This window comes from Hesperophylax consimilis, chromosome 26 (genome assembly GCF_061612785.1).
Source record: "Hesperophylax consimilis isolate HC1 chromosome 26, BYU_Hcon_1.0, whole genome shotgun sequence".
Taxonomy (NCBI): Eukaryota; Metazoa; Arthropoda; class Insecta; order Trichoptera; family Limnephilidae; genus Hesperophylax; species Hesperophylax consimilis.
In genome coordinates, this window is record NC_142861.1 from 1,071,183 (window position 1) to 1,097,051 (window position 25,869).

The window sequence follows — 25,869 nt, forward strand, 5'->3', positions numbered from 1 at the left end:
ATCAAACCAATTTATAAAATATATACAAGATATGACTGTTGCAGGTACTAGCTTCTTTTTAGTTTCAATGCATCACTAGTTATTTAATCAATTCATTGCATCACTAGTTATTTAATCAATTCATTGCATAAAGTCTTTGAATCAATGCGTTGAATCTATTAACTGAATAAATTAATTGATTTTTTTAAATAAATTCATTGAATCAATTGCTTAAATCAATTCATTGAATCAATTGCTTAAATCAATTCATTGAATCAATTGCTTAAATCAATTCATTGAATCAATTCATTCTTCGAATTAATTCATTGAATCAATTCATTCATTGAATTAATTCATTGAATTAATTAGTTCATTGAATCAATCATTCATTGAATTAATTCATTGAATTAATTAATTCATTGAATTAGTTCATTGAATTAATTCATTGAATTAATTATTTCATTGAATCAATTCATTGAATAAATTGATTGGATCAATACATTGATACAGCTCATTGAATCAACTTGTTGCATCAATTTTCTGAAAAAATAATTGAAATAATTCATTGAAACGATTCATTTTATTAATTATTTAGGACAATTTTTCAGGATATGTATAAAAAGTTAGGTTGAGCTAGCTGAAAAACGTCTTTCTACAAAATAACACTGGTTTATATTTGTTGGAATATTATCTCTAAACAACAATTATTATTATTATTCCGGTATGACAGCCTCCAGGGGGAAATCTTTGAACGCATCTCCCCATATCTTGGTGAAGGCGGTGCTTACTAACTCATTGATGAGGGGACGGACGAAGACGAATCCTGGTCGCCAGGTGGCGTTGATGATGCTGTCGAGGATATTTTCTGCAAAAAGAATAAGAGCAATTTTTAATAAATTCAAAAATATGTATGAATTCATGTATTCCTTTACCCCGTTTACGTTAATGTTCTGACTCTACACTTAGTCAGTCAGAATAATATTTAAGTTTGATGACTTGCTCAGTGAATTAATAAAAAAATAAACCCCTCAATAAATTGCATTCAGTGTCATTCTTTGATTCTGAATGGTGTGAATGTTGACATATTTGAACAACAGCCCACATCACAGAAGAATGTCTTGTTTGTCATTTTGGGAGACACATCTGTGCTGAACCAAGTGACTCTCGATGCCGTCGACTGGCTGAATGATTTCAACATCACATTTTGACTTCCACAAACTCTCCTCCACCATACGAAGAAGAATAAGTGAAATAGCAATATTTTATAAAACTTAGTACATATCATTCATCTCCACATCCACGGTGTTAAGCATCGAATGACTCAAAACATCATGTCACTTATTGCTCTGTGAAGTCTAATTTTACTCGTTCATATGATGACATATGACAAATGATCGTAGCAATTCACACCTGAATTTGTTGGCAAAAGAAAACAATTATTCAACCAATAAGGTGTTAAAGCTACTCTTTGCTATGAATAATTAAAACATTTTTATTCTTATAAATTTTAACCGAGGTGTTTATTTAGCAATATCCTCAGTTTTAAATTATCTTCAGGCCTTGCATTTCTTGTTTGAAATTCTGACCCAGTTATTTTTTTACTTTCCTCTGTTTAGACATAACGAAAAAACTTGTTTTCATGGTCATGTTATTGGTGTATGTCCAATATGGCTTTGGCAATGTTTATGTTTAGGACAAGGTTGTATTTAGATTAAATAAATTAATTTTATTGTACTATGTAAAACCAAACAAGTTAATCGAACCAATTAATGTTAAAATTTGATTGCTATATTCCATACTTAAGTGTGTTCAAAACGATGACACAGGGTTGTTTGTTTTGACAGATGAGCAATGGAGGGAAAACATAGCTTTGACGGGAAATCGATAGTGAAACGGCGGGAATGGAGTTTCTTAGGATTTTTAAGAGGCTAGAGTAATGAGGATTGAACTCTCGTACTTTTTCTCTCCCATTGGAATGGGACCATTTCTTGCGCATTTTTAATGCATTATTGAGATTTTTTTTAGTTCAGGTAATAGATTCATACGTCCGTCATTTCGGAACTCACTGATACTTAGATAAATAAATTTACCCATTCCTTAATTATTATTATTTTCCCATCCCTCATTCCTTTTTCTTTCTCAGAACTTCACTCTTTCCTTTTCTCAAAAAATATACTCCATACAGCATCCCCAAATGATGACATAGCTCTTGAAAGACATTATTTTCCTCATGACCTCCTGGGTGGGGTTAATGAAAAAAAAATGTCGGAACACATGTTCATGAAAAACCTAATATTATCAAGACAAATGCACGCGCAGGATTACGTGTTCCAATTTATTATAAATTTAGCAAAAGTTTATCAGGAAACGGCTAATATCTAATCCCGCTTTTAACGGGATCACCAATAATTTGAAGAGATTTTTCGTGTCTATAGTAGGTCCAGCCTTTCCGCGCACACCCTCTGGAGTTGCTTCTGACAACTTTACTTTATATTAGATGTATACTCGCCTAATATATTAGCCCCATTTAAAATATTGGAGACGTGAATCTGCATGTTGCCAATCTTATCAATCTCCACGTGCACATCGAGTGGGCGGGTACCGTCCCCCCTTGTGATGGTGGTTGTCTGCGCGTAGTCGTATAGAGTCAGGTTCCAGTTGCCCGAGCGGCTGAGGGAAGTGCCGAGGGCGGAGGCTGACAGGGTGTAGTCTCCGAGGAGTGTCTTCTCGGGGAAGTATTGGGTGTAGATAATGCGCTTGTTGTCCCAGTCGGTCCTAGAAATAAATTAAACACATGGTCATTTTGGTTCCTGAAATTAATAGAAAATTGACGACGAGTGAAGAAAAATAACAAACTTTGGAAGATTGTGAATTATCACCAATTTAAATGGATTGTTGGCTGGATGATTCTGTGGTTCGCCAATCCGCAGAACCCAAGGTTTCGTGGTTACTCTTGGTGTGTGAAATCAGAATTCGAATACATTAAATTTAGTTTTATTTTTACAAACTCACGTTACAATAATTTTATGAACAAAAGTAGATTGCGTACGTTAGAGGGGATTTAGGGCTAAACCGGCGGCTGAGACCACTGGAGAGAGAATGAAATATTTGCCGCGCGAGTTTACAATGATACCAGTCTCACATAAATATAGGGAAAGGTAAACGTTGTTATTATTTTCGGGAGATGTGAACTCCTTATAATTTACCCTACAAACTAACCTATGTATTATAAAACGATATAACAATAACAGATTAAAACTATTTATTTTTTGTTGCTAGGCCCTGCAGGCGGTTGTTTGCGTTAAATCTAATCGAAATATTTTTTGTTGCTAGGCCCTGCAGGCGGTTTTTTGCGTTACATCTAATCGAAATATTTTTATCAGGAATAATGTCATCTTTGGGGATGTTGGAGAGTCTTTTTAAAGAAAATCAGGACTGAACTTCAGCAGACCCATGTTGTGGAGGAAACATAGTAACCACGTGCGTTGTATCAGCAAAGTATCGCTCTATTAATTCATCTAAACATCTGACAAACATTTAAACGAAACAAATACACATTTCAAACAAAGAATTAATAATTAATAAAATGATTTTAGAACCTACTTTATCGCTGTTCTGATGATTTATGATTAATAATCAAAAAATCATTGAACGTGAATAATTAAAACAATTTAAAATCACGCACTCATTCACCGACAGCCAACATTAGTATGTTTAATTTCATATAAAGAGGAAGCTACAAGCCTAAAATGTGTATATTCTTGGTATACCTTATATTGTAGGTAATAGGCATTAAAATCGCTTGAAAAACGGAGTCTAGAAACGTTCGAATTCAAGCACAAAACTGGTTTTTATTATTTGTAAATAATTTTATGAGAAAGCAAAAATAGTATATTAAAGTTTAAGTGGATAAACAGGTCTTTAAAACACGCGCAATTTTCGAGCACGACGGCGTAGCCGAGTGCTCGAAATAAAGCAAGTGTTTTAAAGACCAGTTATCCACGAATACTTTACGCTATTTTTTTTATTGGTACACTTTGAAAACATAAATATTGATATTATTATTAAAAATTTGGAAATAAGAACTATTAATGAATTCGTGATGTGACATCACAATATTTTGTTGTCATGGAAATGAAAAACACAATTGACATTGACTTCACATTTTGTTGATTTGTTGATGTTGCCATGGTAACTTTAAAAAACGCGCGTTCCATAAAGTGCGATTTAAACACGCTAGAGCGTACTTTAAATGAGTAAAAAAGGGCACCAATAACAAAAAGTTAATTAAGTGAAACTGTCACAGATAATCTTAGCTATAATACTTTATTTTTTAAAAGTTGTTTCCTTTACGCGTTCATACATTTCTATTGAAAAAATATTTTTTTTAGTAGTTTACTTTTATATTTTTTATTGCTAATTCATTTTTTTATTTGTAATCTACTCAAGCGAAACGATAGGAAAACCTTCAATTTATCTAAAGCATATTTTTTGGTATTCATGATGTACACCAACGTAATAAAGATTAATCAAAATAGTGATTTAGCACTAAGCTTCGCCTTAACTATAGTTAAAAAAAAAGTTATAAACAAATCATTTTTTTGCTCACGCCTGGGTTTGTACCTGCGACCTTTGGATTTGAAGCCAATAATCTCACCTACTCAGTTATGGAGGTCGTTTAGGTTTGTGCAAAAAATGCTACGGTCTTCAGAGTCTTAATAATAACATTATATTCCAATCAGATAAGTCAATTATGAAATTTAAGTTTTTTTTAACCCAAAATGTTATAATAGGTTTAAAAATGGTAGGCTTCGGTTGAAGTCGAAGGTCAGTTAAAAATTTCGTTTCGGGAGTTCAATTAAGTAAAAGTATGTTGTATTACGTCAATCATTCTCGTTCCTTTTAAATTACACGTAGACACATCAGGTTAAGGCCCCGTATTAAGCGTTAAAAGATTATTTGAAAGGGAGATATGTAAGTACGAATGTTAGAGGGACCGCGCTAATGGGTTTTCCAATAAGATGTGTTATTTTGAATAGCCCGCTATTTCAGTAGATGTTACTTTTGAAGCTGTCATTTTTTGACATTTGACAAGTAGAAACTACGCTATTAATAAAAATGGAACGATACGCGCTTCAACAACGCATTGAAATTATTAAAATTCACTTGAGTGAATCAAATACAAATCATCTTGAGTGATGAGGCCCATTTCCACCTTGGTGGCTTCGTCAACAAGCAAATATGTCGCATCTGGGACTCGGAAAACCCAAGAGTTATTGTTAAAAAGCCCCTTTATTCTCATCGTTTGAATTTTTGGTGCGGTTTATGGTCCGCGGAGTCATTGGACCTTACTTTTTCGAAAATGAGGCTGGAGCAACAGTTACGGTGAATGGATTGCGGTTTGAGAGATGATTAATGATTTTTTATGGCTTGAATTGGATGGTGTTGATCTTTTATTTTCAACAAGACGGCGCTACGTGCCACACAAGCAACGAAACCATTGATCTTTTACGTTTGAATATAAAAATAACACCTCTTATTGGAAAACCCTGTATTAAAAAAACGATAATCATTAAGTGAAAAATGTAATAATGCATGACTCGTTTGAAATAGAGCAAAAATCTCTCGACAAATGCTTAAATTGCATTTAAAGATAACATTTACATATAAAGATACATTTAAAGATTTTTTTCATGCTTATAACATATTAAATAACAGAACAAAAAGTGTTTTCAGTAATTTTCGGAGCTTACTTTGCGATTTTTTTTTCTATCGAGGTAATTTCATATAATTAACATTACGGCGTTAGAAATGTATAGATATTATTTTCAAATATTTTTAACATATTTTTTTGAACTTAAAAACTTAAAGAGTTGATGAGAAACTTGTTATAAATCGGTAGAAATTGGGTATCCGGGGTCTCACACAGGTGTTCTAATAAAAAGACAGTTGTTCTAGTAAAAAAATATTAATGACGTTCAAGAAATATGTAGATACCCATTTATCTAATTAATCAAAGTCACACAGTAAGGTATTTGTAGGCTATTTTATTTTTTTTAAATTTTGCTTTAATTATGGTACTTTTTATGAGTATATTTTCTATGACATTTAAAAATAAACCATTTTCGATTTGTTGATAAAACAATATGTTCGTTTTAATTCGTGATAATGGAGTTGATGACGTCACGCCAGCCCACGTTGGTAGCATTAATAACGTTTCATTCGCCACAATGACGCCTTAGTCAGATCAAATAGTTATGAATTTGCAGTTTTATATGGTTTTTAGTACACAATACGGTGATCAGAATTAAAAAAAAATAATTAAAAATTTTCACACGCTTTTGACTGTGTCCCGAGTTTGAAAAAAAAAATCAAGTTAAAAAGGGGCAGATTTTTCATTGTTTTTAAATATTTGAAAAAATATCACCCAGATCATTATTAAAATTAAATTATTATAAAGTACTTAGTACTTACGTAGCAGCTCGGTGACATTTATAATTTTCCCTTTTTTAGTAAATCAAAATTTTCTCTGAAATCATTAGATTTTTAGCAGGGACTTAAATACCTACGAACTTTATTGTAAACCATATAACATTTTAACAATTTAAAAAAAATTGCACATGAATAATTTTACAATTTGTCAAAAGAAACGTCACTTTCTCAACGACAATTCATTTGTGAAGCTTTCTTCGTGCCGGTAGGTATCATAATATTGCAAAGCTCAGTCAAAGTTAGCCATCTAATCAAAGTAAGGTTTGCTTGGATGGTAAAGTGGACGAACCAGATTTAGAAAGTACAAACAAATTTCCAGACACTCCTCAGTATTTTCAATACTTTTGTTTAGTTTGCAATGTTTGCTGCGTATTTCAAATGCGCTATATATATATCTTATTTTTTTAATTTTGCGTGAAAACAAATACTGTTCTTTAAACTAGATAAAATTATTCCGGTGTGCGCATTTAAAATAGATAATATATAAATATTACAGTTTCAAAATAATAAAATTTTAATATCAAAAGTGAAAAATTTTGTCAAAAACGCTAACCACATTTTTACTTGGTATCGTAGACAAATTGAGAGAACTCGATAAAACGGTTGTTTGGTTAATTTGAAAGAAATAATTTTTAAAGTTAAACCGCTTGTTACGATAGCGACCCAAAGTAAGAATTATTCATTTTAGTTTTTGGATTTTTATTTTTATAATCCACCCGGTCATGCATGACCCTGAAACGTTAGTCAATAGAACAGAACTACTCTAGGCTCAGTAAATTATAAATAAAATCAAAGTATATCTTACTTAAACTTGGTGACTTTGGAGATGGTCCACCCTAGTTCTGAGACGTCTGTCAGTCGCAAGTAGTAGTTGGCGACTGGCCCACCCCGACGTTGCTCCACCAGGGTGGCGAAATGGGGGTCAAACGAGGGGATGCCAATCTCCGGAATTCCTGGGAATTAAAAAAATATTATTTATTAACCTCTCTTATCACTCGCAGAATCTACTTTACGATATGGAATAACCACACAGGGACACTATTGCAAAACAAATTTAAATTACCTACAATTAGTACAAAATTCTATGATTAAATTACTAGTTACAAAACAAATACAGGGTTTTCCAATAAGAAGTGTTATTTTGATATTCAATCGTAAAAGGTCAATGGCTTCGTTGCTTGTCTGGCACGTAGCGCCGTTTTGTTGAAAGTAAACGTTGTTCAGATCAATACCATCCAATTTCGGCCATAAAAAATCATTAATCATCTCTCGATAGCGCAATCCATTCACCGTAACTGTTGCTCCAGCCTCATTTTCGAAAAAGTTAGGTCCAATGACTCCGCCGGACCATAAACCGCACCAAACAGTCACACGTTGAGGATGGAGAAGCTTTTCAACAAAAACTCTTGGGTTTTCCGAGCTCCAGATGCGATTTGCTTGTTGACGAAGCCACCGAGGTGGAAATGGGCCTCATCACTCAAGATTGTATTGCATTTGATTCACTCAAGTGAATATTAATAATTTCGTAGTTTCTACTTGTCAAATGTCAAAAAATGACAGCTTCAAAAGTAACATCTACCGAAATAGCGTGCTATTCAAAATAACACCTTTTATTGGAAAACCCCGTATTTTCGCAGAGGCGAAACATATCATTGTTGTATCGGAACTTGACTGTCTTGCCGGTACAGGCCTTGTTATGGCACAAAAAATTGATTCATCATATAATATCTGACTCCGAATATAAGAGGAAAGTGGAACATGAACACAATACTAGGTTCACAAAAAATTAAGGAATGCTTGTACCAAAATTTAACAATAAATACTGACAGCGAACCCTGGAATACAACGTGCCCAAAATATTCACACACTCAATAATACCTACCGTCATTGATTACACAGATAGTGAATACGCTCCACATTAAAACTTCCAAAACATTAGAAAATTGCAAGTAAACACAACATAAAGTGTCGAAGTAGTTAAATCACTTCATCTTCGAAATATTCAATCAGTTAGATTTTTAAATTATCGTGTGTGCTGTGCAGTGCTGTGTTTTAAAAATATTAAAATAACAATTTTCAACTGGTAAACATACCAAACGCGCATGCGCATTATCAGTCCGTCATTACTATCGCCATTGGTCGAAAGTGTCGTCACTTTTGAATAGTGCTAAACAGTTTGCGGGAAACAGGCGTTTGTGTATAAACTAATTACGAATAAAGTTAACATATTTTTAACTCTTTTTAAATAAATTTTAATATGGATTTAAACGAGAACTCTCTTAACTATATGACCAAGGCCAAGGATCTACTCTGTTCGCTGATAAAAATTATTAATGACCCCGGCAACAAATTTACGAAGGAGCAAATGGGTAAAATTACCCCGATAACAACGGATCTGTTAGGAACCACAGGATTGATGGCTGTTCGTATGGGAATGTTGGAAGGAGAATTGTCAACATTAAAAAGTGTAACGGATACTCAGTCTATTGTTACTAACCCGACAAATACTTCATCTTCAATAAATGATTTGCTCGCAGAGGCCGAGGAAAGAAAAACCCGGTCAAAGAACATTATTTTATTTAATGTTCCCGAAAGTATTTCAGAATCAACAACAACAATTATTAAAATGGACAGCGATAAAGTAGTTTCAGCGATTAGTGATATAAATAATGAATTAATACCGAGTGTGGTTAAGTCGTACAGACTTGGTGTAAAAAAGTCCAACAAAATTAGACCGATTAAGGTCGAATTCAATGACTCTGTCTCGGCTCGTGAGGTTTTGACCAGGAACGCAAAACTGAAAAACGGTATAAAGGCCAGTAACGACCAAACACCATTGCAGAGGACTCAACTTCTAGATTTACGCCAACAACTCGAGACGAGGAAGAACAACGGTGAAACCAATATAACTATCAAATATGTGAACTCTGTACCTAAAATTATTGAATGTGCGCCAAAAAACTGAAACAACAAAAAATAAAATGCTACTACCAAAATGTGAGAGGGATCCGCACTAAACTTCCCATGTTGCTGACTTCGGCGGCAACTATCAGCAGTGATATCTTCATTTTAACCGAAACATGGCTCGACTCAGGAATCAATTCTGCCGAATTAGGCTTCCCTAATTTCAACATCTACCGTATGGATAGGAATTCTAAAACAAGTGCCAAAACGAGAGGAGGTGGTGTAGCCATTGCTATCTCAAAAAATCTCAGTTCTTCAAAAATATCCACAAAAAACACATCCATCGAGCAACTATTTGTCAATGTGAACACTTCTAGAGGTAAAATAATAGTGGGATGTGCATACTTACCTCCGAATTCTGATGTCCAAAGCTACAGCAATCACTGCGACGAGGTTGAATCAATTTGTGCTAAATATCCTAATACTAAACTACTTCTAGTTGGTGATTACAATCTGCCACATTATGATTGGTGTAATATGAATTCTGTCAATTCTTGTTCTAATGTTAATATTCGTGTTATTAGAGATATGGCACTGTTCTTAGGTCTAACACAGTGTAATAATGTTCATAATATAGGAGGTCGTACGTTGGATTTGGCACTGTCAAATGTGTCTGACATCTGTGTTGTGAGAAGTACCGAAATTCTATTACCTGTCGATGTTTACCATCCACCACTAGAAATATGCATGTCTAATCTTAAACCAATTCCTATCGTAAAAAAGGTAGTAGAAACTCGAAATTTCAAAAAAGCTGACTATGTTAAAATTTCAAATTTCCTTAAACAGACTGACTGGTCATTCTTTGATAGCGACGATGATATTAATGTACACCTTAAAAAATTTTACTTCATCGTTAATTCTGCAATTGAACAATTTGTTCCTTTAACGACTTACAGAGAAACTCTATACCCTAAATGGTTCTCAAAAGACCTGATAGACTTAATTTACCTCAAAAAATTATCTCATAAGAGATTCAAACAAAGTCGCCTGGCCATCGATTATACTGCGTTTCAAAAATTGAGGGCAGAGTGCAATAAGCTCTCCGCAAAATGTTACAAAAATTACATTAGTGATGTCGAAGGCTCTATCATGGACGACTCAAATTTCTTTTGGAAATATGTTAAATCCCAAAAAGAAAATGGTACTTACATACCTAGTAGTGTGTCATTCGATTCTAAATTATCCCAAAATCTTCAGGAAACTGTTAATCTTTTTGCTGATTTTTTTAGCGGCGTTTACATTAATGCAAGTGAAGACAGCAATATTTCGTGCTTTGATTTGGTTGAAACTCTTGATATATCTGACTGTAATGTAACCATAGACGATATTATATCTAAGCTGAAGAGTCTTGATTCCCGAAAATCCGCAGGACCTGATAATGTTCCGCCCAGGTTTTTAGTAAATTGTATGCATACATTGTCATATCCTATTCATAAGTTATTTACAAAGTCACTCTCATCAGGTGTATTCCCGGACCTTTGGAAGTTTAGTCTTTTAACGCCCATTTTCAAAAAAGGTAATAAGAGCGAAGTAACAAATTATAGGCCAATATGTATAATGTCTACTTTACCCAAACTTTTTGAAAGCCTAGTACTAGATAAGTTGATATCCCGAATCAATCGAACCATCTCTCCCCTTCAACATGGATTCATTAAAGGTAGATCTACTCTTACCAATTTGATATTGTACACGAATGATATTGTTAATGCCCTTAATGCATCACATCAAACTGATTCCATATATACTGACTTCAGTAAGGCATTTGATAAAGTAAACCACAAAATATTATTACGTAAACTAAAATTGTTGGGAATAAGAGGGAGCATGTTGGAATGGTTTAAGAGTTATCTATTAGGAAGGTACTTAGCAGTCAAGATAGATTCGTTTACTTCTTATACATTTGCTGCCTCGAGCGGAGTACCACAGGGATCTCACTTGGGCCCAATATTATTTTGTTTGTTTATCAATGATATTGTTAATATTTTTACTAATGTTAAAGTCCTGTTATTTGCCGACGATCTGAAGATATACAGAATAATCAAAGACGATGACGATCGCGCAATTTTGCAGTTGAACCTTAATAAACTATGTGCGTGGTGTTCTGTCAATGATTTGCAACTAAATTTAGGTAAATGCCAGATTATCAGTTTTTACAAAGGCAAAAATCCACTTAATTTTTCCTATTTTATGAATGGTGCTAATCTTCTTCGTGTATCACAGATTCGTGATCTTGGTGTTATATTCCACGAGAGTCTACAGTTTAACGAACACATCGATGAAATAACAAGCGATGCGATGAGAATACTAGGTTTTATTTTGAGAATGGGAGCAAATTTTAAAAGTATGTCAACATTAAAACATCTGTATTGCTCGTTAGTACGAAGCAAATTAGAATACAATTCCACCGTATGGTCACCGTACTACAAGGTCCATTCTCAATCATTAGAAAAGGTACAAAATAAATTCCTTCGGTACATTAATTTTAAAATGAAAATTCCAATCGAATTTATAAATTACAATAACTTGCTTGCTGAAACTAAACTTCTTAAATTATCTGATAGAAGAGTGTTAATTGATTTGCTATTTTTATTCAAAATTATTAAATCTTTAATTGACAGCCCTAATTTGTTGGAACTTATTTGCATTAATGTTCCTGCTAGGCAAACTCGCAGTAAAGATACTTTTAAATTTAACAAGAACCTCAACACTAATTATTCTATTTTTTCACCAATTCCTAGAATTCACAACCTTGCGAATAAATACTGTGAACTTATAGATATATTTGGTTTTGACAATTTTGTGAGCTTTAAAAGGCAACTTATTTCGATTCTATCGGCTAATAATTAACTTTTATAGCTTTAATAATTTTATTACATCTTCTCCCATTCGAAACCTTTCAAGTAAATTATATCCATATTTGTTTGTTTTTTATTTGCTCTACTATACACTTATAATTGTATGCATATACCTACTAACTACTTTTTATACATAACACTATGTTCCATCTCAGATCTTATTATTTCTTATTCATGTCGATATTGCTAAATTCTATTAGTTTTTGCTTTTTACAGGTGCAACTCTTATTTTGTTATTTTTTTTTAAATCTCTGTTATAATGTTCTTTACCTCACGAGTAAGTTACACTCTAATTTATATTGGTTTATCGATTTGTTAAACACACAATTAATACTGGGTTTAAACACACCCACTTACTTACTTTTTATGTTGAACTTTCTTTTACTTACTATTTCATGCTTGGGTATATTTTATATTGAATCCATCTTATTAGTGTTTTGCTAATTTGCACAAAATTTTATTATATGTGTTGCTTTCTTACAATTAACTCCATTTATCTTCTTATGTTCAATTATTGTAATCAATGTAAATGTATATTTTCATGTAAAAGCCCATTAGGGCGTAAATAAAATAATAAATAAATAAATAAATAAATGTTACCAAGCAATATAAAAAATGTCAAATTACCTCAGAGATTCAGATATATGCTAAAAACATGGCTACTAAGCAGAGATACTCTGTATTAGTAATACTATTGATTATAGCAGTGGTTAGTGATAAATATTATGTATAAGTTGTATTGTAATTAGTAATGATATTATATACATATGTTATATTGTAATTGAACATGAACATCCTGTTGACAAACTGCTTAATTGCGGTTTAACGAGATTGTACTTTGAAGAGCCATAAAAAATAAAAATTGAAATGTTTGGCGGTCCATCCTATAAAGAATGCGGAGAAACTTCATACAGTAAGATTACAGTTTGGGAGGCGGGTGGGTACCACCGCATTCATTGGATAACGAACACCTCTGCCACATGTCACCCCAAGTAGTTTACTATATTTGGGGACTTAAAAGGGTGATGTTTGTCCAGATCTTAGCGAAGGATACGTCTGCCCGTCAGCTGCGTGGTAGGACGGATCGAGAGTCCAGTTAACGAGACCCTTTGACTCCTCTCTAGCCGGACTCTCTCAATCCATCGTCTTGCATCGCAATGGGAAGGATGGATTCATACATTTAATTGATTTTGGACATATTTCCCCACCCTTCACACAATTTCCTTGAGCGCTGCCACTGTCTGTGTGCAAAGAATATTTTACTATTATATTCTTACACTTAAGTAGTAATGAAAAAAGGTTTGTTAATTTGATAGGTTAGAAATGTTTTAAATGCTTCATTGAACACTGCAAACAGAACATGGCCTTTGAAATAAGTGTTTTTTGTCTTTTTATAAGTCAGGCCTAGAAAAACTGCTTTAAAGTTCAAAATACCATACTTACGAACCCAATTACGAATCTCGGTTCTAATTTTATGGTATAATGTCGCAAATTAAGCTCTTTAAAGGTGGATGGTGTTAAGCAGGAATTCAAACCTTATCGCTATCTATATAAGGAGTGTTTTTGTTAGCGGCTCGATTAAAAATATGACACGACGTATTACATCGCCTTAAGTATAGGTATTCATACTTATGGCACTCCAATATTGTATTACATAAACAGGATCTCATTTTGCTTTGTTATTTAGACAAGCTGTACATTTCTGTTTACCATCCTTTGCAGTTCTGCACGCGTATAAGAGCTCTTCAATACTTATCAAATTCCAATTTCATGTTTCATATATTAATCTTATTGTGTTAATTATTGCAAAGATACAATGGAAATTTGGAGGTTACAATCAAGGACACAGTCGGAAGACGTAAGTAATCGTAAACAAAGCACTTGAACTTGTTTTGCCGTCGTAGTTTTTTTTTTAATGAGTGACCAGCTTTTTTGAATAGATATAACTATCGGTATGCATACTTTAAGGCCACGTATAAACAGGAGAAAATGCGCGAGCCGAACCACAAATTGAGGGAAAGGGACGAAGCTACAGTTTCGTCATTTTTTCTCCCGTTCATATCCAGTTTAACATTAAGATATCGTTGGTACTACTTTAAATGCCTTATTATTCTGCACTAAAAGGGGGACTGACATATGCCGATGCAATCACTATTTTGGAATTCGCGTGTTCGAATCTCGGTGTGCGCAAGTAATTAATTTCAAATTTAATTTAAATAAAATACTATTTTACGGTACGCTTGCTGTTTAGTATTGAAACAGATTTGGATAATATCTACAATTTTTCCCATCATATACCTACGATCCATTTCCTTCCTTAAAAACAGCCTTACCAAAATTTGAAAATAAGAAGATTTTTGCATTGTAAATTGTCGCAAGTACAGCAGTCGAATTCGTGTCGTGTGGCAAGAAGGTGTAATCGTAGTGTCCTCGTTGTATTATTCACATGCTTCGTGCTAAATATCAAAATCATATTAAAGATTATCTCGTTTCGAAAGAAATTTCACCCCGTGAACAGTGCAAGTTCGTCGAGCGCCCTATTGCCGGGATTCTTGGGAATTCAAGGTAGGCTGTTCCTTCATTCCACTTTTCCCGTGATTTTTCAAAACCAATTGAATGAGCTTTACATTTTTGTATTTTTATTGTGGATTTGATTTACGGTTCATTTACGTGTAATAGAACACGTTACTACGTTAGCATTTTACTGTAATTGTTATCATTAACATAAAATAATTATTCGGTTTGGTCAGTTACTTTGGCATCAAATTCAAATTCATTTATAACTGAAATAGAATGTTGGTTACTGAGTAGAGATCTTGCTTTACTTTCGTTTTCTGCGTCTCCGGCAAGAAGAGGTTCACTATCTACGTTATTTTATTACTTATTACCTCACAAGTATCGATGTAATAAGGTGAAAGATCGGATGGTAAGAATTCATTTGACATAACCAGTTTGAATTTTAAAAACACATGTTATGTTACACAATGAATCGGCGAATCATTATTACTTATACCGTGTTTTGAGAAAAGCTGATTGTGAAATTAATTGATAACATTTTAGAGATCCGTGAAGGCTTGATGGGTGTAGCCTCCATAAGATAAGCTCGTTTCTTCTCAGCCGTATGGGCTGCCATTAAAAAATAAATAAAACAAAATTTATTTATCTGATTACAAAAATTACAGAAAATCTATTGCATTCCCAATTTGGGTATATTGTGAGGATAAAGGTACTGGGTAGGAGACGGGAAAGAGGAAGATATAGATTTACCTGGTCATTCAGATGTGTACATCAAACACCGGCATACTGTACAGGGTCCGCAGAAAATTCTATAGTAAACAACTATAATCGCAAGTGCGCTCCACTGTTGAACTTGGCAGCCACCTCTAGTCTGAAGCCCCAAAATACTTGATTTGGGCACTCGGTCCATTTGACAGATTCGCTTACTTTAACAAACGGATTTTAATGCTATTCATGTCTTACCGGTATTTCAATGACAGATGATCCAAACTAAACTCGAAATAAACGATTTGCCAGTCTCAGTGTTTCCTCCCTCTTTAAGACCCATGTTAACTCCTTCCTCTACTCGAAAAAACCCTCCACACAGCCTCCCCAAAGATGATTTTTTTTTTAAAGTGAATGTAACAAATAAAATAAAGCCATTTCAAGCCAATTATGAATGATGTCCTTTCACCAGGGTGATACTGAGAGTATCTTCCACCTGATTCTTGTAATGATCTGCCCTTTCTACTTCAAACTTTTTCCTTCTCTTCTTTCTACGATAAATTTTCTTTAAGTCCCATAGGTAACTTTTCCATAAGGCTTTGGTTATGTATATATCCGGGGTAGGAAGGTCCTCCCTGCCGTCTTTCAAGCCCTTGCCTCTCTCTTTATTACACACCCCTTCAAGTGTGTACATCCTAGTTTGTCTACGTGACGTACGACCTTGAACGTACTCATTTCACGTGACGGTTCAGTATAAAAAGGCTTCACCGAACGTTGTGTTGGTTTTTTGTTTCTCGGTTTAGAAACCTAGTTATCTATGTATGTGTGGTATCCCTTAGTTCTTTTGAGATAGAGTGAGTTGAATCCATTACCGCTGTGTTTTAAAGCTATCTCATAAACCTTATTTTTCTGAGTCGCCTGCTCTTCAAACTAGCTACGTGATTCTACCTGTCATAGGGTTATGTGAGTATAATAAAGTGTTAGATTTTATATGTGTGATGAACATACGATAAATTTATGGTGTTAGTTGTCGGCGCCATCCATGTATATATTTTGGGAGGGGAAGGAGAGGAAAGGAAATGAATTTTTTCAAGCTAAGATTGGCTCCTCCTCTTTACCAAACAAAACCGATGGATGATAATTTGAACAAGGCGATCGATATCTGCGTGTCTGGATATCACAACCGGCCGGGTCTCCCCTTGTTCCAAATCGGCAACCGTCACGCCAGAATAAAGAAAACCAGGTCTCATCACCAATTTCAGAATTGCCCCAACCTCATGCACCTCCAGGAAAATCTACTTTACTGAGTGTAGAAGGGGAAAACCATGACATCCCTTGTCACGAATCTAGTCGCGAAAATGTGACAAGTAAGGTCCTAAGTTACGTGCCACCTCTAGAAAACGTTGTAACTCCCTCGTCGTCGGGGATTTACATCCCTTTCTAGGTCAATAACATAGATAACACACGACGATCTTGTCGACATTTAGCCTGCTTTTTAGCGATAGGTTGTGTGCCTACCCATTCAGCCAATTATCATGTGAGATATATGTAAGGTCTACTCAAAATGCCAAATTTAGGATGAGGACTGTCTGTATTTTAATATTTGGTTCCAGTATTTATTTTATGAGGTTACTAGCACCCTCGTGTATTAGGTATGGGTAACTTCTATTGAATACCTATCCTCTCAGGTAGGTATAAACGGATAATTGGTTTGATTTTTGCATTTAATTTAAAGAGGCTGCCTACCTCTCGAAAGGTACCTGTTGAGAAAAGTTGTTCGGTTGGTAGTTTTATTTCGGAGATTACCATCTCCCTCTTTTGACTCTAGATTTGTTTTGTGCATCCCAATTCGTAACTTAGAAAGTCAAACAATAGATGAAAAGTATTAAATTAGAAAGTCAAATAACAGAAAAAAGTATTCATTTTGTTCTGTCTGGTTGCATCCGGTCGCTTTCTATTCGGGCGGTCATACGCTAGCAAAACTTCCCCTTTGACTGACTGTACACCGCGCCTCTCGGCCTCATAGTGTTCGCTGTTTCAATTGTACGCCAGTGTTGTGGTAGGTACCCTGTAGATAGGTATTTTTATACTGCAAATTTATATTGGTTGGCCTAATTTGTAATAGGTATTTTATGTTTCGTCGGCGATTCAATACCTACCGCAGGGACAACGTCATGATTTGATTCGTAATGTTTTAAAAGAATAACAGATCGGCAGGTAGGTAAATTCTCGATATTATGACCCTCGGTCCAAGGCGTTCCCCTAAAACAAAAGTTATCGGCCTACATATGAAAAGGTCGTTGACTCGTCTCTCGCTCACAGCTGATTGACAGTTCGCCTAGCACATCCCTTTTAATGATAACATTATTTGGGTGGCAGGTGTCGTAAACTTAGTTCCTGTACCTCGGTTGTAAATTTTACCAGGACCTCTATTCAAGCCCAGACGACAAACAAAAATACGATCAGAAAACAAACGTCATTAAAGAGCAGAAAAACGTTATAACCGAACCAAAAATACTTTCCAGAGAAGTAGAAAAAGCCATATTCAGTCAGAAGATGGAAAAAGCTCCAGGCCCAGACAAAGTGACAAACGAACTTCTTAAAGGCACCCTAAAAGAACTATTACCAACACTCACTTCAATATTCAACGAAATACTAACAACTGGTCTAATCCCTCCACAGTGGAAAACATCAAACATTATTCTTATATTTAAAAAAGGACAAAAGGAAGATATAGGGAACTACAGACCTATAAGTCTGATGTCAAATATCTACAAAGTATTTTCCAAGGTTATCCTGGAAAGAATAAGTAAAAAATTAGACGAAAACCAACCACGGGAGCAAGCCGGCTTCAGACAAAAATACTCTACCCTGGACCACATACACACAGTGAAACAAATAGTAGAAAAATATAACGAGTATAACAAGAAAATATACATGGCATTCATCGATTACTCCAAAGCTTTCGACAGCATAAAACACACAGCTTTATGGGATAGTCTTAAACAGCAGGGGATACCTTTAATATACATCAATATTATAAAAAACATATACCTGAATTGCGAAGCGAGGATCCAACTAGAAACCTTGGGGAAAAAGTTCAAGATCAAGAGAGGAGTAAAACAGGGAGACCCTCTATCACCAAAATTGTTCTCGGCTGCTCTAGAAAGTATCTTCCGCAAACTAGATTGGGAAAAATATGGTATCAACGTGCAAAGTGCAAAACTGAACCACCTAAGATTTGCAGACGATATAGTCCTATTCGAGGAAAACCCAACGCACCTAAATAAAATGATAGAATCACTAAAGGAGGAAAATGTGAAAGTCGGCTTATGCATGAACAAAGACAAAACAAAATTGCTTACAAACTCTGATCCAGTAACTATAAAAATTGACAACCAACCACTCGAATATGTGTCAGAGTACATCTATCTTGGACAAATAATATCACACAAAGATCAAACCACTAAAGAAATCGAGCGAAGAGTAGCAAATGGATGGAAGAAATACTGGTCTTTGAAAGAAGTCTTGAAATCCAAGGAACTAAGTATGCAAATAAAAAGGAAAGTCTTCAACACGTGTATAATTCCAGTCATCACCTATGGATGCGAAACTTGGGCACTCACCAAACGCCACAGAGAAAAGTTGGAACGCTGCCAGAGAGCCATGGAGAGAAGTTTGACAGGAATAAGAAAACAGGACAGAGTGAGATGTAGAAAAATAAGGGAGATAACTAATGTTGCCGATACAGTTACCCAAATAGACCACCAAAAATGGAGATGGACAGGTCATATGATCCGAGACCCACAAGAGAAATGGTGTAAAAATGTCACTGACTGGTATCCCAGAGATGGCAAGAGAAGTAGAGGACGTCAACACATGAGATGGGAAGACGACCTAAAACTCACGGCTGGACATCAATGGAGAAGAGTAGCGCGTGACAGGTCCCAATGGAAATTGTTAGAGGAGGCCTATGCCAAGAGGCAAACTGAGCTTCGGGATATATTATAACAAACAAAATATTTCTAATATTAATGTACCTAACAGAAGTTCAGAATAAAAGGCTTATTATTATTATTATTATTATTATTTGGGCGGCAGGTGTCGTAAACTTAGTTCCTGTACCTCGGTTGTATCCGTCTTTTAAAAGGGTCCTCTGAAATTTAATAAATAATATAAAAAACTCACCCAGTTAGTCATCTCTCATTCTCAGCGTGAAGCTTACCTGGTTACACTATATAGCTAAATCAGTTTAATTTTCGATCTCCTCCCTATCGGCTTCTTTCCTCATTTTAGCGAAATCCTTGCAATCTGTTCAATTTTGGTCCCCTCCCTACGCCTATAAAAGGGTAATTAAATAATTCTGTAAATACAATTGTACCTCCCTAATCTCTGTTGGGATTCGAACCCGAGTTTATGATTTGTTTGATTCTCTGGATTTCGGTCTCCGTGGATAGAATGCCATCTCGTCAAATCAATTCCTCCCTAGCCCGATTAAAAACTTCCTGCCTTTAAATACGTTCACTCTGTTTTACAACGCAATCATTATTATTATTATTTTCATGTTTTTAAAACAAGTAATTTAGTTTGAACTACATATTTACGAAATCACGTTTAATTTAACACATTTTATATTATAATCGCGATCGCCCAACTCTTAGCGCCCCTGGGGTGATTTTTCACAAAACGGCGCTCTACAAATTATCCAATTATTATTATTGTCATTATTATTAATTGCATTATCACTGAGTCCAACTACTTTCACTTCACACAAACACCGGTTCAATAATATTTCACTTTAATTCAATATTCCACAGTACTTTCTAACACCATCTGAATTCACTAATTAACTGTAATTTCACACAACACTTCTGATTTGTATTGATTTCTCGGAGCTGTCGACGTACCCAAGTTCAAGACTCGACTGTCATGCGATCTCTTTCTTCCTTCCCGTGGGAACATGTGCATTTCAAGCCCGCCTGTCAATAAATCTTATCTGTTAGCCCAAACAAAAATTTTTGGAGTACATTCATTTCTTTTATTTATGTGATTGTTCAAACCATCACATTCTTCATAGTATTTTTAATTAATTAAATATTCGCTTGGCTAGTACCAGGTATGTGTATAAATAAATATTGTTCTGCATTCTCATCGTCTCACATTTCTTCCAATAAAGTACATTTTTAATTTAATCTAACCTAAACAAATGATTTCAGAAAATAATTACATAAAAAACGTAGTTTTTTTTAAATGTGAAACTGCACAAGAACCCGAACTGCTCCCAATAGACTGGAGCAAGTAAGATTATGACATCCCCAGTGGGGTTCTGAATGGTGATCTTACACCAGGGCGATACTGACAGTATCTTTCACTCTCAAACGTACAAATGTACCACCTATTTATTATTTTAAATTGTGAAATAATATAAATCAATAAAATAAAATTTACTTGCGCACGCCGGATTTTGAATCCGCGACCTCCGGCTTGCTATTCGAGAGCCTTATCGACTAGTTTTACTAGAGTTTAGTAAAGGGTCTTATTAATGTGTTCAAGAAATACCTGAATGACATTTTTATGTAGCATATTTTAAGAGCGATTGCGTATATTTGTTGTTTTCTTGTAGATATGTTGTAAACTTAAAAAAAATGTTATTTTTGTGTTGATGTTTTAAAAATAAAAAAACCTTCTGTTGTCTCTGTATTGTGCAGTAAATTATGTAAAATATGTATAATGTAAAAGCCCATCAGGGCGTTTGAATTAATAAATAAATAAATTATAAATTAATAAATTATTACGAAAGCAGGAAAAATGCAGTCAGCACAAACGAGGCCAGTAAGTCGTACCAGTGTGAAAATAGTGTTGTAAGTGATACAGGAATGAGGTGCGTTCTAAGTTAGCAACATGAAGCATATATTCTTTCAGTCCCATCTAGACAGCCTTAGATTTGAAAGAGTTCATGTACGCGGTGAGTTTAGTCTGTTCGGGCGAATGACGCTACGTAGTTTCGGACTTGCAGAAAAGAAATTTGTCCACATGAGAAGTTATAAATAAAGATTTTACTGACTAATTAACTCCCCTATTAATGTTAAAAAATAAGAAAAAATAAAATAAAAGATTATACAGATACAGACCAAATATTCAACAGTTGTGACGTACTAGATATAAACCAATTATACGTTAAAACACTACTAAACAGCATTTTTGACAAAAAAAAAAAAAAAAAACAAATTTCAAAATACAAAAAATATCACGAACAGACCAGTTAGACAAGCGTACAAAAAAACTCCGACGGTAAATACAAGCTTCGGACAAAGACACTATCGATACCATACTGTAAAAGCTTTCAACGAAAATGAAATTGAAGAAATCAAAAATAAATGCAGACACAAAATTACAAAATAGATTAAAGAACAAAAAAGACTATTTTACCAAAATTTCATAAGATAACATTATAAAACCTACACGTAACACACAAAACCTATATAAAACACACATCACTCACAAACACACAACATATAATATAAATATACCGACTTTTTACTTTATTTCATTTTATTTAAATTTTATTTTACTTTAATTTAAAATCTATACTTTTAGTTTAAATTTATCTTAATCTTTTGTTTTTTTTTCTTCACCAACATTATATATATTTTCTTTATATGTATTATAAATATTTTTTGTATTATAAATTGTAGGCCTCAGCACGGGTAAGCCACCAGAGAGGACAACATTACTAAATTGAACTAAGAAATGTAAAAGATTGTACCAAATAAATAAATAATTATGTAGGTTAGTATTTCAACTCAACATTGCCAATTTATTAATATATTTATGTAACTGTATGGCGTTTGACGTTCCGGAATGTTAATTCATAGATTCTCCAGTGTTGCCAGCGTCTGTTCTTATGTTCTTATGTATTGCGTTACCAATATCAGTCTAGGTGCTAGACACCCTGGACAAACCTCACCCCATGAGACCGTGTTAGGTACTGCAACAGAAGTTGAATAGAACCTTCACAGAACTTGAAAATCAACTTTGAAATTCGATGAATTGTTCAAATTCTGCGAAATAACCCGTCCTTTTTAGACCGCTGAATAGATCAACCGATAGACGTATACATATAGTGGGCGTTTCCATCTGCCTGAATAAAGCTCAAATTGATAAAGAAAAGTTGATCACCGTTTTATAGTAATCAAAAATCTTTCTTGAACAGTTCTTGTGTAAATTCTTTACTTTCGTTTTCTTTCAAAAGTTAAGTCCAAGATACTAATGCTCACAAAAAAGTATAGGCAGAAAATCTGTGGTTTCTGAGGTAGTAAATATTCTAGAAAGGTGAGTTCTGACTTCCTAAACTTTGATCTATTTTTTTTAAATTTCTAGTCAAACCCAGCAATTTTCAGCTCGCAATATCAACCCTTTCGTTAGCTGTTTTGGATAGTGTATAATTAAAGGAGTTATGATTCTTACCTCCTTTGAAGAAAGGCCTCAGTTCATTCAATGCTCTTTTCATGCAGTTGTCGAAGTTTTTATCGTTTCTATGACACTGGCCCAAGATGTTTTCTGTAAACAACAAAATATGAATTGTGAGATAAATGTCATAAAAATGTTAAATAAATGTGAGATAAATGTAAAATAAATGTGAGATAACATGTAAGAGCATAATATTGTATGATGAATGTGTGAAAAATATGAGATATGTGCCAGAAAAATTAATGGTAAATGTGAGATAAGTGAGAGATAAATGTGAGATGAACGTGAAATAAATTATGGATAATTGTGATATAAACTATAAGAAAGTTAAATTGTGTGATAAACGTGAGATAGATGTGAAAAAAATAGAGATAGATATGAAATAAGTTTGAGATAAATGTGAGATGAACGTGAAATAAATTAGAGATTTAGATTTAGATTTATTTTGATATAATATATAAGAAAATAAAAATGTGTGATAAATGTAAGATAGATGTGATAAAAATGAAAGATAGATGTGAGATAAATGTGTAATAATTGTAAAAATAAATTCTAAATGGCCGTCAGTAAAAAATAGATAAACGTAAAATGAATGAAAGTTAAATGAGAGTTAAATTTAAGATAAATAAATTTGAGATAAATGTCCGAAAAATGTAAAAAAATAAATTTGTGATATAAATAAGAAAAAAACGATATTTTTTGCAATCTTCAGGTAAGCGGCCGGCATAACTAAAAAATACAAACTTATTGCCAGGTGCGCGGCTCACGGCGCTAGGTGGAGATGATTTATGCCGAAATGCAAGATTATTTCAGAGATTGCATAGTCTTAAAGAAATAGAGGAAGACCAGCAGAAGTGAGGAGAAGGGTTTTGTAAAGATGATTATGAAATAATGTTACATGCATTTTAAATTAAAATCAGTTTCAACACTAAAACCTTATTAGATTAACACACCTATGCTACGCATAGGTATAACATTTGCTTTATCTGTGCAGATGTTGTGCAAGCTGCATTGTGTGTAATTATTTGTAGAAGCCATTTATCACCTTTAAATTTTGGCAATACTAATATTTGAGTTTGGCATGAAGTGAAAATCGCACACAAAAATACTGTTTGATTATTGTTGGATGTTGTTTGATTTCATTACGCCATTAAATACACATTTTATTTGATTTAAACAATATTTACAATAGTCTATAAAAATGGTGCCTATTAGCTTGGCAACTAAAAAATATTTTTATAAATAGTTTTATTTATTGAAATGTGGGTTAAATCCCGGCACTGGAGGAATGGGAAAGGGCACCCGGAATGAGGCAATCAAAAGTAATCATAAACGGACCAGACCCAACTACTCAATATGGACAGAAACTCACTGAGGGAACTGGTAAGACTATACTAACAGGACACTGCCATCTCAGGAGACACGTACAGTTATTGGGAGTGGAAAACACCAACAGATGCAGGAAATGTGAAGAGAATGAAGATACCCCAATTCACCCATGGTGCCAATATCCCGCTCTGTTGGGAACAAGGCTCAGATACCTGGGAAGACACATTGCAGAACCAGAAGACATAGCCACATATCTAATGACAACTCTGGTGAACTTTATAAAAAGGACCTGGTGACTGTTAAAAGAATCAAGTAAAATGAGACATAAGGAAGATAAGTGCTCACGGGAACCTTACGTCAACCGTCTCCTTATGAAAAAAATAAAAAAATAATAGGTGACTTAAAATGTACTAAAATTGTGCAGGTACTATCTATTCTCTTTGCCAAGCGATCAGGGAGTATGGAAAATTAACATGGGGAGGTGCAGAACTATCAGTCATTTTTATTATCGTAGGTTCAAAAATAAACCATTAAAGTTGTACTCAATGTCCCCATAATAACAAGCACTTATAGATATTTTCAACAAATTTCAAGAACTGAAATAAAATATTTTTAAAGTAACCTGTATCGACACAGGATATTCCTAGTGAGATAGACGTAGAAAAAAATACCTGCAAACTCTATTGTGCAATAGGAAAAAAAATCATCTTTTTGTGACGCCGACTTCGTCTTTCATCCACCTGCTCTTCACGTACTCTCCTGACACTTACTCTTCCTTCATCAAACCGCTTTGCAAGTCCAAACCATCTAAACGTCCCATTATATCCGGCGTACCTCAAGGAGCACATCTAGCACCGCTTCTTTTTAACTTGTTTATAAACGACATTATTAGTATTTTTTCTCATACACGCTTTTGGCTTTTTGCGGACGACAATAAGATTCTAAAGATAATAAAAAATCACGATGACTGCCTTCTTTTCCAATCGAATATCAACTCTTTCAATGATTGGTGTAAAATTAATTGCTTGAAACTAAATGTCGATAAATGCAAAATTATGTCCTTCTATAGATCAAAAAAACCGATTGTCTTCGAATACAAACTTAATAATATTTGCTTAGCAACTGTTACATCTATTAAAGACCTTGGTGTCTCTCTTGATAGCAAGCTTTCTTTTCGGGATCACATAACTGCATTCGTTAATAAATCGCTCAAACTACTTGGTTTCATCACTAGAATCACTTCGGACTTCAAAAACGTAAATACCCTTAGAATTCTTTACTGCTCGTTGGTTCGCCCCCATCTTGAATATGCTAGTGTTATTTGGTCTCCTTTTTATGCTGTCCACATTCAACGCATTGAATCTGTTCAACATCGGTTCTTAAGAGGGATTGCTAGGAGGCTAGGTTTAGAAAAAGGCAAATACTCACATGATGAAATTGAACGAACTCTAAACCTCTCTCCTTTGGAACTCCGTCGGGAAAGAAATGACCTCATTTGCTTCTTCAAAATTATAAATGGTATTATTGATTCACCTACGCTACTGCAACTCATTCCCTT

At 34.2% G+C, this 25,869-nt stretch overlaps 1 protein-coding gene across 3 annotated transcripts in view; it reads right to left on the reverse strand.

Annotated features, from left to right (window-relative positions):
• Positions 1-446: 446 nt before the first annotated feature.
• Positions 447-25,869, reverse strand: part of Jhbp16 (Juvenile hormone binding protein 16) — a 42,289-nt gene continuing 16,866 nt past the window's right edge. For all 3 annotated transcript variants that reach the window (XM_089647167.1, XM_089647168.1, XM_089647169.1), the window contains exons 3-6: positions 22,980-23,072; positions 7,277-7,424; positions 2,489-2,754; positions 447-844 (exon numbers count right to left, since the gene is read on the reverse strand). In XM_089647167.1, coding sequence (XP_089503293.1) covers positions 693-844; positions 2,489-2,754; positions 7,277-7,424; positions 22,980-23,072 — 659 coding nt within the window. In that variant the 3' untranslated portion in view covers positions 447-692. The remainder of the gene's footprint in view (positions 845-2,488; positions 2,755-7,276; positions 7,425-22,979; positions 23,073-25,869) is intronic.